The sequence below is a fragment of the Herpailurus yagouaroundi genome, unplaced genomic scaffold (assembly GCF_014898765.1).
Source record: "Herpailurus yagouaroundi ecotype Mexico unplaced genomic scaffold, PumYag 428, whole genome shotgun sequence".
NCBI lineage: Eukaryota > Metazoa > Chordata > Mammalia > Carnivora > Felidae > Herpailurus > Herpailurus yagouaroundi.
In genome coordinates, this window is record NW_024412645.1 from 1608530 (window position 1) to 1621743 (window position 13214).

The 13214-nt window shown below is 52.3% G+C and overlaps 1 protein-coding gene across 3 annotated transcripts in view; it reads right to left on the bottom strand.

Moving 5' to 3' along the window:
• The window catches only part of SEC14L2 (SEC14 like lipid binding 2), a 21367-nt gene extending 10331 nt beyond the window's left edge, over nucleotides 1-11036 (bottom strand). The window contains exons 1-8 of one of the 3 annotated variants that reach the window (XM_040463757.1): nucleotides 10868-11036; nucleotides 8668-8743; nucleotides 3973-4016; nucleotides 3511-3570; nucleotides 3055-3243; nucleotides 1961-2056; nucleotides 1714-1774; nucleotides 999-1082 (exon numbers count right to left, since the gene is read on the bottom strand). In XM_040463757.1, the coding sequence (XP_040319691.1) occupies nucleotides 999-1082; nucleotides 1714-1774; nucleotides 1961-2056; nucleotides 3055-3243; nucleotides 3511-3570; nucleotides 3973-4016; nucleotides 8668-8743; nucleotides 10868-10921 (664 nt within the window). In that variant the 5' untranslated portion in view covers nucleotides 10922-11036. Of the gene's footprint in view, nucleotides 1-998; nucleotides 1083-1713; nucleotides 1775-1960; nucleotides 2057-3054; nucleotides 3244-3510; nucleotides 3571-3972; nucleotides 4017-8667; nucleotides 8744-10573; nucleotides 10598-10867 lie in introns of those variants that run through there. The other 2 variants (XM_040463759.1, XM_040463760.1) reach the window with 2 other exon arrangements.
• Between the last annotated feature and the right edge of the window lie 2178 nt (nucleotides 11037-13214).

The window sequence follows — 13214 nt, forward strand, 5'->3', positions numbered from 1 at the left end:
CCCAAAAATAAATAAACGTTGAAAAAAAAATTTTTTTAAATAAATAAATAAATAAATAAACATTAAAAAAAATAATAAAATGGCTAGAAAGTTAATTAATTAATTAATTTAAGAATCTGATGCCAGTACCTTCCCTGCTCAGAATCTTCCGTGGTTCCCAGTGACCTGTAGAGTCATGTCCAGGCTTCTCGGCATGGTGCCCTGGATTCTCTGTGCCCTGGCTCTCGGCCCCTCTCCAGTGTGGCCCCTCTCTTGTCACACCCTGCTGTGCTCTCTACAATTGCCTAAACCACGGTGTGTAAGGTCTTTCCTCAGTGCTGTTCTTTCTGCCCAACAGGTTCCTGCCTGGCATCGTCTTGCTGCCTCTTAACTCATTATGTAGCACTCAGGTGAGGTAGGCATCTGCTCCTTCCTGGGTCAGGAGAAGGTGAGTGTCCCTGCTCAGTGTCCCCACCCACTTGCTTTCTCTCTTTTACATGTAATGTGTTGTCTGCATCTCCCTTCCCCAAGAGGGCCTGGAGCTCTTCAAGGGATTCTGTCTTACTCATCTTTGTCACCTAATCCAGGGGGCCTGGCACACAGTAGGTGCTCATCAAAGGAAGCAACTCCTAGTTGCCCCTAACTGAAAGCAACCTCTGCTCCTGTTTCCTCCATGCACCTTCTCTCTGCTGTTTCTAGTACCTTTTCTAGCTTGTATCATTGCTTTCTCTCTAAAGGTCTTCTCTCTCCTATTACCCTGTAAGCTCCTTAAGGGCAAAACTGGTATTTTGTTCATCTTTGCATCTACAGTGCTGAGCTCAGTACTTTCTTCTAGAGCGTCTGAGTGAAAGAGTTCTTATTAAAACAGAAAGGCAGACCCTAGCCCGGCCCCTATGTGCTCCTGGGTCTCACTGCTACCAAACCAGCAAAGGAAGCCTTCACCTTAGATACATCTAAAGCTGTCCCCAATTTGGCCCACAGAGCATCCAGTGGCATTGAGAAGAGTCTGGGCTACTCACCCCCCAGGACCATGATCTTCTTGCGAGTGTCCTCACTCAGGAAGGGCTTGATGAGGTTATAGGCCACAGGAAACAGCTTGGGGGCTGGAACAGAGACCAGGCAATGTGAGACCGGGAGCAAGGCTCACTTTGTCCCTAACAGTGTCCTCCACAGTCCCTTGTGTCAGGCCACAGGCTCCCCAGTGCTGTGGAGCCCACACAGCCCAGGGTGTGAGGCTTGGCACAGGCACCTCTTTGACATCCAGCTTCCCTGTCTAGAAAGTGGGTATTGCCTTCCTATCTCACCCGTCTGGCTGGCTCCAAGGAGGTAATAAATCCTAAAAGCTTTGTGAATTGTAACCCAGTCTGCATATGTCAGGGGTCCCCAGATCCCCTCCTCTGCCTCACCCCATTCTACTCCCCTGGACCTGTCCCAGTAACATTTTGGGCCCCTCTTTCCCATTTGACTTCATCACAGATAGTTCCCAACTTACCTTTATTTTTTTTTTTAATTGTTTTTTCAACATTTATTTATTTTTGAGAGACAGAGAAAGACAAAGCATGAGGAGGGGAGGGGCAGAGAGACAGGGAGACTCAGAATCTGAAGCAGGCTCCAGGCTCTGAGCTGTCAGCACAGAGACTGACACAGGGCTTGAACCCACAAACCATGAGATCATGACCCGGGCTGAAGTCAGGCACTTAACTGACTGAGCCACCCAGGCGCCCCTCAACTTACCTTTAACAACAAAAAGACGCTTCAGTGTCTCAGGATAGTTTTCCTCAAACATGCAGAGAAACTGTGGAAACAAATCACGGAGTCCAGAGGGCCCAGACCTCTGTACCAGGGAGGCAGGAGGGAGGCAGGCCCCGCCTCCTTCAGGCTAAACTCCGCCCCCATCACCTCACCCACAGAGCATCCTAGCAGAGGGGCTCACTCCTACTTTTTCTCCTCCTCACAGCCCCCTCCCAGCCCTGCTCCTCACCTCTCCATAGGCCTCCACCGCAGGCTTCCAGAGATGCTTGAGGCCAAGACCCTCGCAGTCATAGATCAGGGTGACTGTCTCCACCTTCTTCCCCATCTGCAGAGGACAGAGGAGCAGAGTCACATCTTGCTGATTTGGTCATGGGCCCAGATCTGGACAGGGCCATACCAAGGGCCTTCCATGTTGAAATAATCACCCCCAGGCCAGAATTGTGGCCTAGGCTAGTCACTCTTCCTGCCTCGGTGTCCCTGTTCTTGTCCAGTAAACAACTGGGTGGATCTAGATTCTCTCTGAGGTCCCTTCTGTTCTGCAGTTTGACCTCGTGGCCCCCCCTTCCTCTGTGTGCAGCACCTGGTAGTGTTCAGTCCGAGGGGCCTCGTTGGGCAACTTTTCTGGTGAGCAGGCACGGAGACTCTCCATCCAACTTAAGCCCTTAAGGGTACATGCCCACCTAATGATTCTCTGTGTCCCCAGCCTGCAGGATCTCTGCACACACTGGGCTCTCAGTGCATGTTTGTGAATGACGGTGTTGGAGTGTTCCCAAATTTATCACATCATTTCACTGGATCCTTATGATAGCTGAAGAGGAAGGCAGAAGAGATGGTCAGTGTGGCTCCAGCTCTCCCTTCAGTCTTTTTCTTAGAGAGGGAATCACCTGTCCTCACCTTTTTGTTTTGAATACAGACTCTAAGCTCATCTCACCAGCGGTACCCAAACACTTGTCTGAGGACAGGCTGGTCCATGACAAAGATTTTACTGGTGCCCAGATGAATGAGAAAAACAATGATAATGTAATAAATTTCTTCAATTTAAAGGACTGCTCTTTATTCTGAGATTATGCCATTCCTATAGTTTTGGGGGCTGATTATGGCAATAGTAGCTGGTACATTTTCTTTTTAAGTCCTTACTTGGAAAAATAAAAATTTGGCAACGTATGTTAGTCCCCAAAACTCTGTAATTTCACTCATCTGTGAAATCCAAACGTCTGGGCCCCAGTCCTGAAGCTGTGCTTAAATCCCTGTGTGATATGCCTGTTTCTGCTTGAACACCTCTACTGTGATGAACTCATTTTCAACCGTGCTAAGCCCACTTGCCTTTTCGGTCTGGCGGACACACTCCTGAAGAAGCCGCTCACAGTCCCGCATCTTGGTCTTGAGCAAGTCCTGTTTGGTGGCTGAGAGGAGCAGACCCTTGGCATCCAGAGGTCCAATGACATCGTACCAGACGGGGCAGCCATCCAGGTCATAGCCACACATGCCCCCTGACAGATACTGTTGGACCACCTGGGCAAAAACATAGAGGAGGCACCTGGTCAGCAGGCCCAGGGCAGTTGTGCCTTCCCTGTATCCCAGGGCCTTCCCAGGGGTTCATCAAGCTCTCCCTCCACAGCCTTCTCCTGGGTGCCAATAGATAACTCACCCTGGGAACCACTGGGGCTCACTTAGAATTGTCAGACCTTTCCCCTGAAGGTCCCAGTCCACCAGATTCGGGCACAGATTGTGGGTCTAACAGACCCAACATAGGGATGGGGCAAGATCATTTGTCCTCACCTCTGGAGGCTGCCAGCTCATGATGTTGTCAATGTCCTTTTGCTTTCGGAACTCCACATGCTGCAAACACACAGTCAGGGCTTTAAAAGAGCAGGAGTGGGGGGAACCCTTAAGGGGTATCTAGCAATAGATGACAGTATGAAGAGGCCACCATCACATCTCAGGTACGTCATGAGAAGGCAACTGGCAGGAATGGAAAAGAAGGTACTGCATGGTTTAGAGGTCTGGGAAGAAGGGATTATAATTCTTGGCTGGCCCAGAACTATTAAAGTTCTGTGTTTCCAAGGAGGGGAATGCACTTTGTCACAGAGGTATAAGGTAACAATGGTCAGCTAATACTCAGATATGTCACACAAGCCAAAAGCTGTGATTGGATGGGCAGGGAGGGCAAAGGAAGCACAGTGTGATTCTGACAGGCAGGAATGGAGGCAACAGCGGGATATGAAGCCAAATGGATCTCACCTTCCGGAGCATGGCTTCGGACTTCTGCAGGTCAAAGTTTCTAGCTGTAACAGGGAAACGTGGTTAGGGTTAGACCAGCAGGCTGGGCATCCAAGGACAGGGAGATTTCCCTATTCCCACGTAGGGGCTGACTCCCAGATCACTCCACAAGCAGAAGGTAACATGAAGACCTTCATTGGGTGCTTCTGGAACACCACAGTCCCTGAAGGTCAAGGATCAGGGCAGGTGGCTAGAGCCTTGCAACTTCAGGATTAAAAGAATTTTACCCGGGGCGCCTGGGTGGCTCAGTCGGTTAAGCGTCTGACTTCGGCTCAGGTCATGATCTCGCAGTCCGTGGGTTCGAGCCCCGCGTCGGGCTCCGTGCTGACAGCTCAGAGCCTGGAGCCTGTTTCGGATTCTGTGTCTCCCTCTCTCTCTGACCCTCCCCCATTCATGCTTTGTCTCTCTCTGTCTCAAAAATAAATAAACGTTAAAAAAAAAAATTAAAAAAAAAAAAAAAGAATTTTACCCTAGTGGATGCAATAGGTGAAAGATCTTATCTTCTCTCATGGAAAGTAAACCCTGGACCCCTTTATCATTCTGCCTCTCCAGTTACACAAAGTTAATCTTCATGGTCTAACATCCAGTTCTGAGAACTTGATCCACAGTTCAAAGATGAGCATAGTTGCCCCACAGTCTGGGGTGGATCTGGCAGAACATCCCAGTAGGATAGAGTTGATGAGCCTGAGTCAACCTTGCCCTATCTTCAAAGGATCCATGCATACCCTAATGAGACACAGAGGGCCCTCCTCCCATGGTTCCTGGAAAACTTCAGAATTCACGTTCACCTGGGCCAAGTCTTCATTTTATGTTCCAGCCCCAAGTCGTTCTGCTCAAACTTGAACACAAAGACCTCACTACCCCAAATGCCACCTCCTTCCAGGTAATCTGCACTGCTATTTGCACTCAGTCCTCATTGTTACACTGAGATCCGCCGCCGGGACACTCAGAAAATAGGGTCGCTTCCTCAGTCACGTGACAGCCTCTTCAATACTAGTGAACTCTGTGCTGCCACCTGAGTCCTCTCGGCTATCATGTTGCCCATCCATGGATCCTTTCTCTAACCATTTCTCATAGCCCAGTTTCAAGTCCATCTACAGAACTTCCCTTTAGATGTTTCCCAATTGGCCAGTGCCCTTCTTAAAGTGTGCTGTCCAGGGACACCTGGGTGGCTAAGTTGGTTGAGGATCTAACTTTGGCTCAGGTCATGATCTAGTGGTTTGTGGGTTCAAGTCCTGCGTCAGGCTCTGTGCTGACAGCTCAGAGCCTAGAGTCTGTGTCTCCCTCTCTCTCTGCCCCTCCTCCGCTCATGCTCTGTCTCTGTCTCTGTCTCTGCCTCTCAAAGATAAATAAACATTAAAAACAATTTTTTTTAAATGATAAAATAAAGTGTGCTGTCCATAACTGAGCACAGCACCAGGTGTTGTCTACCCTTCTCCAACAAAGCCTAAGAAATTTCTCGGCAACAGTCCCACCCTTAACTCAGATGGAGCTTACAGTCAACGGAAACCCCCAAATCCTTTTCAGCTGTGCTGTTGGGAAGCCTCCATCCCATATGTTGTGAGGTGGTTTTCTGGACCCATCCCTATCAGATTTTCTCTTGTTACAATCAGCTTCACTTGATCCTTTAAAGAGTTTTTGAGATCCAGACTCTTACCAATTTTGCCAACTGACCTATGAACTCTGCCTCCCAGCTGCATGTCCTCTGTGGATCTGATTGGTATCTAGAACTGCTGACAGCCCTGGAAGCTGGGCCAGACAGGCTGCCCTCTGGACTGTCACCTTAATCACTGATCTCTGGGAGTGGCCGAGCACATTCCCTGACTCTGCTATCATGAAATCCAGTCCATGCTCCTGCACCCAAAGGGTATATCAAGAGATTTGACCAATGCCACTCCTCTCGTTGGTGCTGGACACACACTGGTGAACAGCCTTTGCTCTTAGGAAGTTTCTTCTGATGGCCACCCTTTACGTGCCATCGTGGCAGCAAGGGGCGGCTTTTAGAGGAATATAATCTGGGTTTGCCTCTCTGCCCCTCCACTTTTTCGCAGTTTGACCTTGCACAAGATACTGCACATCTCTGACTGAATCATCTAATGATCCGGAAACACATGAAAGATGCAAAGCAACATGCTATCATGATGGGGGAACCCAGCTGATCTGTGAAGGAGTGGTAGTGAACTGTGAGCCCCCTTATCTCCAGGTGGCTCTCCAGTTAACTGGTATCTGCAAGAGTCCAACATCTAGCGTCTTCTTTGAGGGCGCTCCCTAATATCTGCCAGAGTCCAACATCCAGCGTCTTCTTTGAGGGCCCTCCACAAGTTGCCACTTGGCCCTGACTGCCTCCCCATGCCTGCTGAGTCGGGCCTCTCCAGAGCTCCTGCTGCCCTAGTCAGGGACAGCTCAAAGCATGGCTTAGGGCACTGCCAAAGAAGCTGGTCCAGGAGCAGCTGTCCTGGATTCTTATCTGATCACTTCCTAGTCCTAGTGAAGAAGACTCAGACATCCTTTGCCCCCACCCGGCACACGCGCGCATGCACACACACACACACACACACACACACACACACACACACACAATATTTCTACCATCTCTTCGTTTTCATCTGGCCACCTGACCCTGTACTGAAGCAGTACAGATTCGTGTGCCTGCTCTCAGGGCTTGGGGCCAGCAGAAAACTCAACCCATGTGAGGGGAAGGGGCCAAGAGTAGAAGCCCGAGTTCACGCCTAGGTTAGAGAAAGACATTCTGCTGGCATGCGCCTTGAAAATGTTTCCTTTAGAATCAAAGGTAAGAGGGAAAATGTTTCCTTAAAAAAAAAAAAAAAAAAAAAAAGGCAACAAAAACCGTAATTGAAATTCATAGCAGAGTCTGACCCAGCCTGAGCTCCTGCCCAGGAAATGTGAGGCACAAAGGGCAGAGGAGACACTTCCTCTGTCTGAAGAGGCAGAGCCTGTCTTCAGAGGGCAGCTGTGGCTTCCTAGAGAGACTGCTGGCCTGGGAGTCTGGGGCCCTAGGTTTCTGCCCTGATTCTGCTTCTCATTAGCTGTGTGCCTTCAGGTAAGTGCCTTCCCCGCTCTGAGCCTCAGTTGTCTTAACTGGCAAATGAGGATGACTATACTCTTCCGTATGCCTGCAAAGAGAGGGGTTATCCAAGGACTGGGGAGTTGGGAATGCCTGGGAAACCAAGTGCCAGGAGCCCAGGTGGCCTTCTCTTAGATAAAAGAGCTGTGTTATTTTGTTCATCTCTTTGAAACTAACAGCAGCTCAGTGGGGTGTTTGATCATCTTACAGCTGGCTCTTTAAGGCAGCACATTCTTCCCACGCTGCCTACCCGCCCACTTCTAGCTAAGCCCCTTCAGCAAAACATCCTCCACCCCTGGACTGAGGCCATTGAGCCCCCGTTCCGCCCCTTCACCCAATCCAAGTGGGCTGATGGTGGTGCTGGTGGGGTGGTCACAGCTCTTTTGGGGGGAAAGGGCAAGTGGCACTTCCAGAGGCACACAGGGCTCCGTGTGGCTTCCCTGGCTGCACCTGCCATAGGATACATACTAGTACCTTTTCTGGACAGAAAAGGAAAATACATCTTTTCCCCTGTCCCAAGACCCCTAAGGTATGTACATGTGTGTCTGTGTCTATAAATAAATAATCAGGCATGATTTGTACTTTAATATTTGGGGCTATGATTCTACATCATAATTGAATCTCTGCCAATCTAACACAGTGGAATTTTCTCTATTATTTCAGTGTCTGCTAAGAGAATTTCTATAAAGAAAAAAAAAAAGTGTGTCACAGGAACCAGAGAGGGTAGCACATGCCTTGAACCACAGGAGGAAAAAAAGGGAAAAAAGAAAGGAGAGATTTCAGGAGTTGGGGCATGGAGCTGAATTGGACTCTGAAGCTAGTAGAAACATGTACATTTCATCACCACACACAGAGTTCTGTCATGTTACATCCTGTAATAGGCAAGGCACCCTGTCTGGTCCTGTTCTAGCAGAGAGGAGCCTAAAGCAGACGTGTGCCCCTGGCCCCCACGCCATAGCCAGACCAGGGCAGAGTTAAGAGCTAGAACTTGAGGCTCTGGAGCCTGGTAGTGGCCTGAGGGCAGTCTTATCAACCTAGGTTTGGCTGAGTGCTCCCACGTTCCCCGTGCACTCTGCCCCTCCTTCAAGCTGCCTAAACTGCTGGCAGCAGGTGGCTTGCCATCCCAAGAGGTCACAGAGGGGGCCGGCCTCTCCCAGGGGCCTGCACTCTGGTTCTAAACTTGGCTCTGCCTCTGACTACTCAGAGGCTTGGTGGCTTGGTCTTCCTAGGCTTTTCTTCAACCCATTTCCCCAAGTCCATCGGGAGAGTGCATTTATCAAATGGATGGAAAGGGCACTGGGCTGGGAGTCAGCCCGCCAGTTCTAGTCTTCTCTCTGCCTGTAATTCAAGCACTGTGTGACTTGGAGCAAGTTACTTCACCTCTCTGAGCCTCAGGGTTGTTATCTACCCAATAGGAGGATCTAGCTTATACAATTGCCAAGAGCCCTTTGGGTTCTAAAGGTTGAATTCTCCAGATTCTCAGATTGCCAGGGGCAGGGTTTCCAGAGTGCACCATTCTGTTACCCAGGACAAGCCCCTGCCCCAGCCTCCCGCAGCCCCGATTCCCTCACCTCGGAGCCAGCGCAGGAGAAAATAGTCATCTGGATTTGGCAGAGTGGGCAGCACATCCTGGACATTCTCCCGAAACTGTAGGGAGAGGCAGTAGGGTGAGCGGCAGGTCCCACCCCAACTACCCTCTGCCGGGGGCTCTCCGCAGGGACTTTGCTAGACCTCTCTTCAATACGGGTCAACTTGTAGACACTGGCTGAGCACATGGGCTGCATAGTACACTCTGCTGCCTCAGTGGATAGCAAGGAGGAGGCAGGAAGGAAGGAAGACACTACCTCTGCCTGGCTGTGTGCACTTCCACTCCAGTGTGGCAGGTGGGCATATGTGTTCCCAGCTGTGATAATAGACACTCTGGCACATGCCACAATAAAAGCTATCAGTTTGCCAAGCGTTCACCGTGTGCCCAGCACTGAACTTGGCATTTATCTTATTCATGCCTCACTCAGAGTCCCTGGAGGTTTCACTGTCCCTATTTTACAGATGAAGAAATTAGAGCTCAGAGAGGCTAAGTAACATTCCCAAGGCTGAACAGCTAGTAATCAGCAGAGCTGGGATGCAAACCCAGGTCTGTCCGAGGCCAGACAGCACACTCTTGCCACTGTAGTCTTCTGCACTTTAGTAATGGACTGGTGAGCAATGTGCTGGGGGAGCAGAGGAAGAGAAAATTTGATTACGACCAGCCCAGGAAGACAGTGGTCTCACATGACTTCAAAAAAATGGCATATGCATTGGGCTAGAAGGACTTCAAAGGCAGCAGGAGGAGGGAGGAGGGCAATCCAGGTGGAGGGAACAATTCCAACAGGAAGCCATGAAGGGGGAAAGTGCAGGGAGTGCCAAACAAGGGATGTGGACAACCACCTCCAAGTAGGTGAGCACACCCCCACGTGCTCTCCCCATGCCTCCTGCTCCTGGCCACTCACCTCTCCCTACTCACTGACCTTACAGGACAGCCCAGAGGGGACCAATGAGGACCTGCCACCCCCACCCCTTGCCTAGGTCAGCCAGGGACTTGAACCATCTCATCCCATCCCCCAGACTCCCAGACTCCCAGAGGAACTGCTCATCCAGGGCCCAGGCATGAAGCCACCCCTCACCAAGGACCCTACCCAGCCCCTGGTTTCCAGTTTAATCACCACCTAATCCCTCCTCTGCCTGACTTCCCCTGCAGGTCAGCAGTAAAACCTGAAACCTCCCTATCCAGCCTCCCTGGGATGGGGGAGGCCCAGCCTGGGGCAGAGCCTTCATGGGGTTGGTGCCTCAGCCCACTGCCATGGCAGGAGACATCTGGCCCCCCACCCCCGTCCAGCGATGGAAAACTGCTCAGCTGTGAAGATTCCAAACTTTCAGACCGGACCCAATGGGTTCTGGCTCCCAGAACAGCCAACCTCCCCTCTCCTCAAGGGCAACAAAAAGTAGATTCAGTTGGTGGAGAGGGGGTCCAGCTTTCAAACTGCTGCCCCCTCCTCTGCCCAGGCGCCAAGGCAAAGCCAGGCTTACCTTCTAGCCTTCTGAAGAGCATCTGCCCCAGTCCCAGGGAGGGGCCTGGATTGCAGGACAAGGGAGGGCTGGTCTGAGCTCAAACTAACCTCAACCCAGTGAGTCGCTGATAGGATTCCAGCCTTCACATGAGGGTGCTCCCTTCAACATCATCGGGTCCAACCCCTCACTTCGTCTCATCAAGGAGCACACAGAGAAGGACGGGTTTTGCCCAAGGTCGGCAGAGAGACTTGGTGCCCCAGAAAGGGCTCTCCAAGTATCCTCAAGAGCTGTCAGGGCCCTGTTCAGGGTGCCGCTGCCCCGTAAGAGGAAAACCTCCCGGAAATGGAAGGAAACCTGGGGCCCTGCCCCAGCCCCCAGGGCCCGGCTGCCAGTCTTGTGAATGAATATTGCCTTTGTGCCCTTAGCTACCTCCGGGGGCTTCCAAGCAACCACTTCTTCCCAGGTGGCACCGCCAAGGTCTCGGTCGGGGCTGAGGCTGGGGTGGCCAAACTTCCCCGGGGCCTCCTCGGCGGGCGGGGGGAGGGAGGGGCAGGCCTCGGGAGAGGGGCGCGAGGCGCCAGGTGCTGCCGGCCGCAGCTCCGCCAGCCTCCCGCCGGTCCCGCACCGTCGCTCGCCCCCCGCCCAGTTCCTTCCCAGCTCTCAGCTGCCGGAAGGTGAGGCCCCGGGCCGGGGGGCGGGGGCCGGGCCAGGATGAGGACTCACCTTGGCCAGCGCCTCCTTCTGCTTGGGGCTCAGATCGCCGACTCTGCCGCTCATCGTGGCTCGGGCGCGGGCGCGGCGGTTGCGGCAGCTGATGGAGCACGGGTCGCTCTCTGCCGCCGGAGTAAAGTCCCAGCCTTTTGCCCGGGCCTCGGGGCTGGCCGCCAAGCCCCGCCTCTTAAAGGATCCCGAGGGGTGGAGTAGGGAGGGATGCGCTGGGCGCGGGAGCCTCTGGCGCGTTGCCCTCTATCCTCCTGAAGTCGGAGACCCTGGCAGGAGGCGACCAGGGGTGCCCCACCCGGGCCGAGGTCAGTGGACATTAGAGGGTCAGGAAATCTGGGTTCTGGTCTCAAATTTATCCTTAGCTCCCCTGTGACCTTGGACGAGACACCTGACTCTCTGGGCCTCAGTTTCCCCATCTAGGTGCTATCTAATGACCTCTCCTGCAATCAGACCCCATAGGGCAGAACCTCACTGCCCCAGATGGTGGAGAGCTTGCCTGGTGCCGCTGTGGAGGGCCAAGTCCTGAAACCTAGACATCGCCCTGTGATGAACAATGGTATTGGCCATTTCTCTCTGGAGCCCCTGCCCTCTTTCTCTTTGCCATTGGTTTTGGACCACTGCTGCCAACCAACACTCTCAGTGTTGACAGACTTTTCCCTCCACCTGTGAGGCAGGCAGGCCTAGGGAACAAGGAACCACAGACCAGGTCTCCCAACCCAGGGCCCTGACCTCTGCTTCTGACCTTCCCAGCTCTCCAAGAGCTGCTCCTCAGCAGGCAGAGAGGAGTGCTTCCTCTCTGGGAATCAGAAGTCCTGGGTTTGAATCCTAAATCCTCCACTTCTGTCTGTCAGACTTCAGCAAGCGACTTCACCTCTGTGCACCCAAGCTTCTTCATTCATGACATGGAGGTGATGATCTGGATTTCAAGTCAGCTTGAGAGCATCAAGGGAGCTAACGTATGTAAGTCACTCTGTGCCTTATGCACTCAAGTGCCTAACAAAGGGGTTGCCTCTGTGACCACTCCCTAGTCTGCCCTGCACACCTCCCTTTGCCGCCTGCCTGGCCAGGCTTTGGCCTCTGGTGGGGATGTAGGGTGGACATGGAGGAAGCCACAGTAAAGCCACCGCTCAATGAAAGCAGGCCTGCTATCAGCTTATCTGCTTCCCCTGCTTCTGCCCAAGGGCCAGAGCTCTGGGTTCCTATAATTGCGAGTCTGACTTGTGTGATGGATGCTTCAGTGCCATCTGACTGTCTTGCCATGTCTGACCGCCCCTTCTTCATACAATGAAGCCCTTTCCTCCTTTCTGTGCTCAACAGCCTCCTCCCTCTGTCTGCCCCCTCCTGCCTCCCCCCCCCCCCCCATAACACACACACTATATACTCTCTTCCTACCTCTGTGGTAGCAGCTGCTCACATACCCTGGACCATTCTTTCCTCCTACTGTGTGCCAGGCCCTAGGCACTATTCTGAAATGAATCAGACACCATCTTGCCTCCCAAAGATAAGATATAGGCACCATCACCTAGAATATAGGAGCGAGATAAATGTTCCAAACAGAACAAGTGCCTGGGAGGTTAAGGAGGAGAATTTGCTTTGGGTTGTAAGAATCCTAGAAGGCTTTGTGGAGGGAGAGACATTGGAGCTGCACCCTAAAATATGGCGTAGGGAGGAAATAGAAAGGAAATCCATGCTGGCACAATGGCGTAAGCAAAGTTCGGGTGGTTGATGGGAAGCATGGCTCCTGCCAGAGAGAAGGGGAGAGGAAGAATAGGCAGGAGGGACTGGCCGCACCACAGTGTGGCCCTGCTTAGTAGCATCGGCCCTGCTACACCGTGAGGTCCTTGGGCACACCGTCCTGGCTTACTCATCTCTGAACCCCCACAAGCCCCCTACCCTCAGCAGAGCATCCTATACACAGGAGCTGTTCAATAAATGTATGCTGAATGAATGAAAGTGAGAAATGCTCCAATAGGCATGGAGCCCGGTGCTGAGGGAGCCCAGGGAAGAAGACCTAAGCACAGATCATTCAGGGATCAGGCAGCTCACCTCACTTGACAGCTGTGGAAACTGAAGCCCAGAGAGAGCAACGACCCCAAATCATTAGTGGCGTGACAGATGTGGAGAACTCTGCCCGGTGCCTGGCACATGGAAAACCACCACTTAGTGCCTGCAGAGCTAGACCCAGGAGCTTGTGGGCATCCCACCTCTCAGAGTTGGTTCCCGCCAACTCTACGCTCCGGTCTCCAGGAGAGCAGAAAGCAGGAGAATCCCAGTTAGAAGGCAGAGGCCGGCTACAGCAGGCCTGTTAAAGACACCTGGGAGGACTCTGCTCTGCACCTGACAAGGC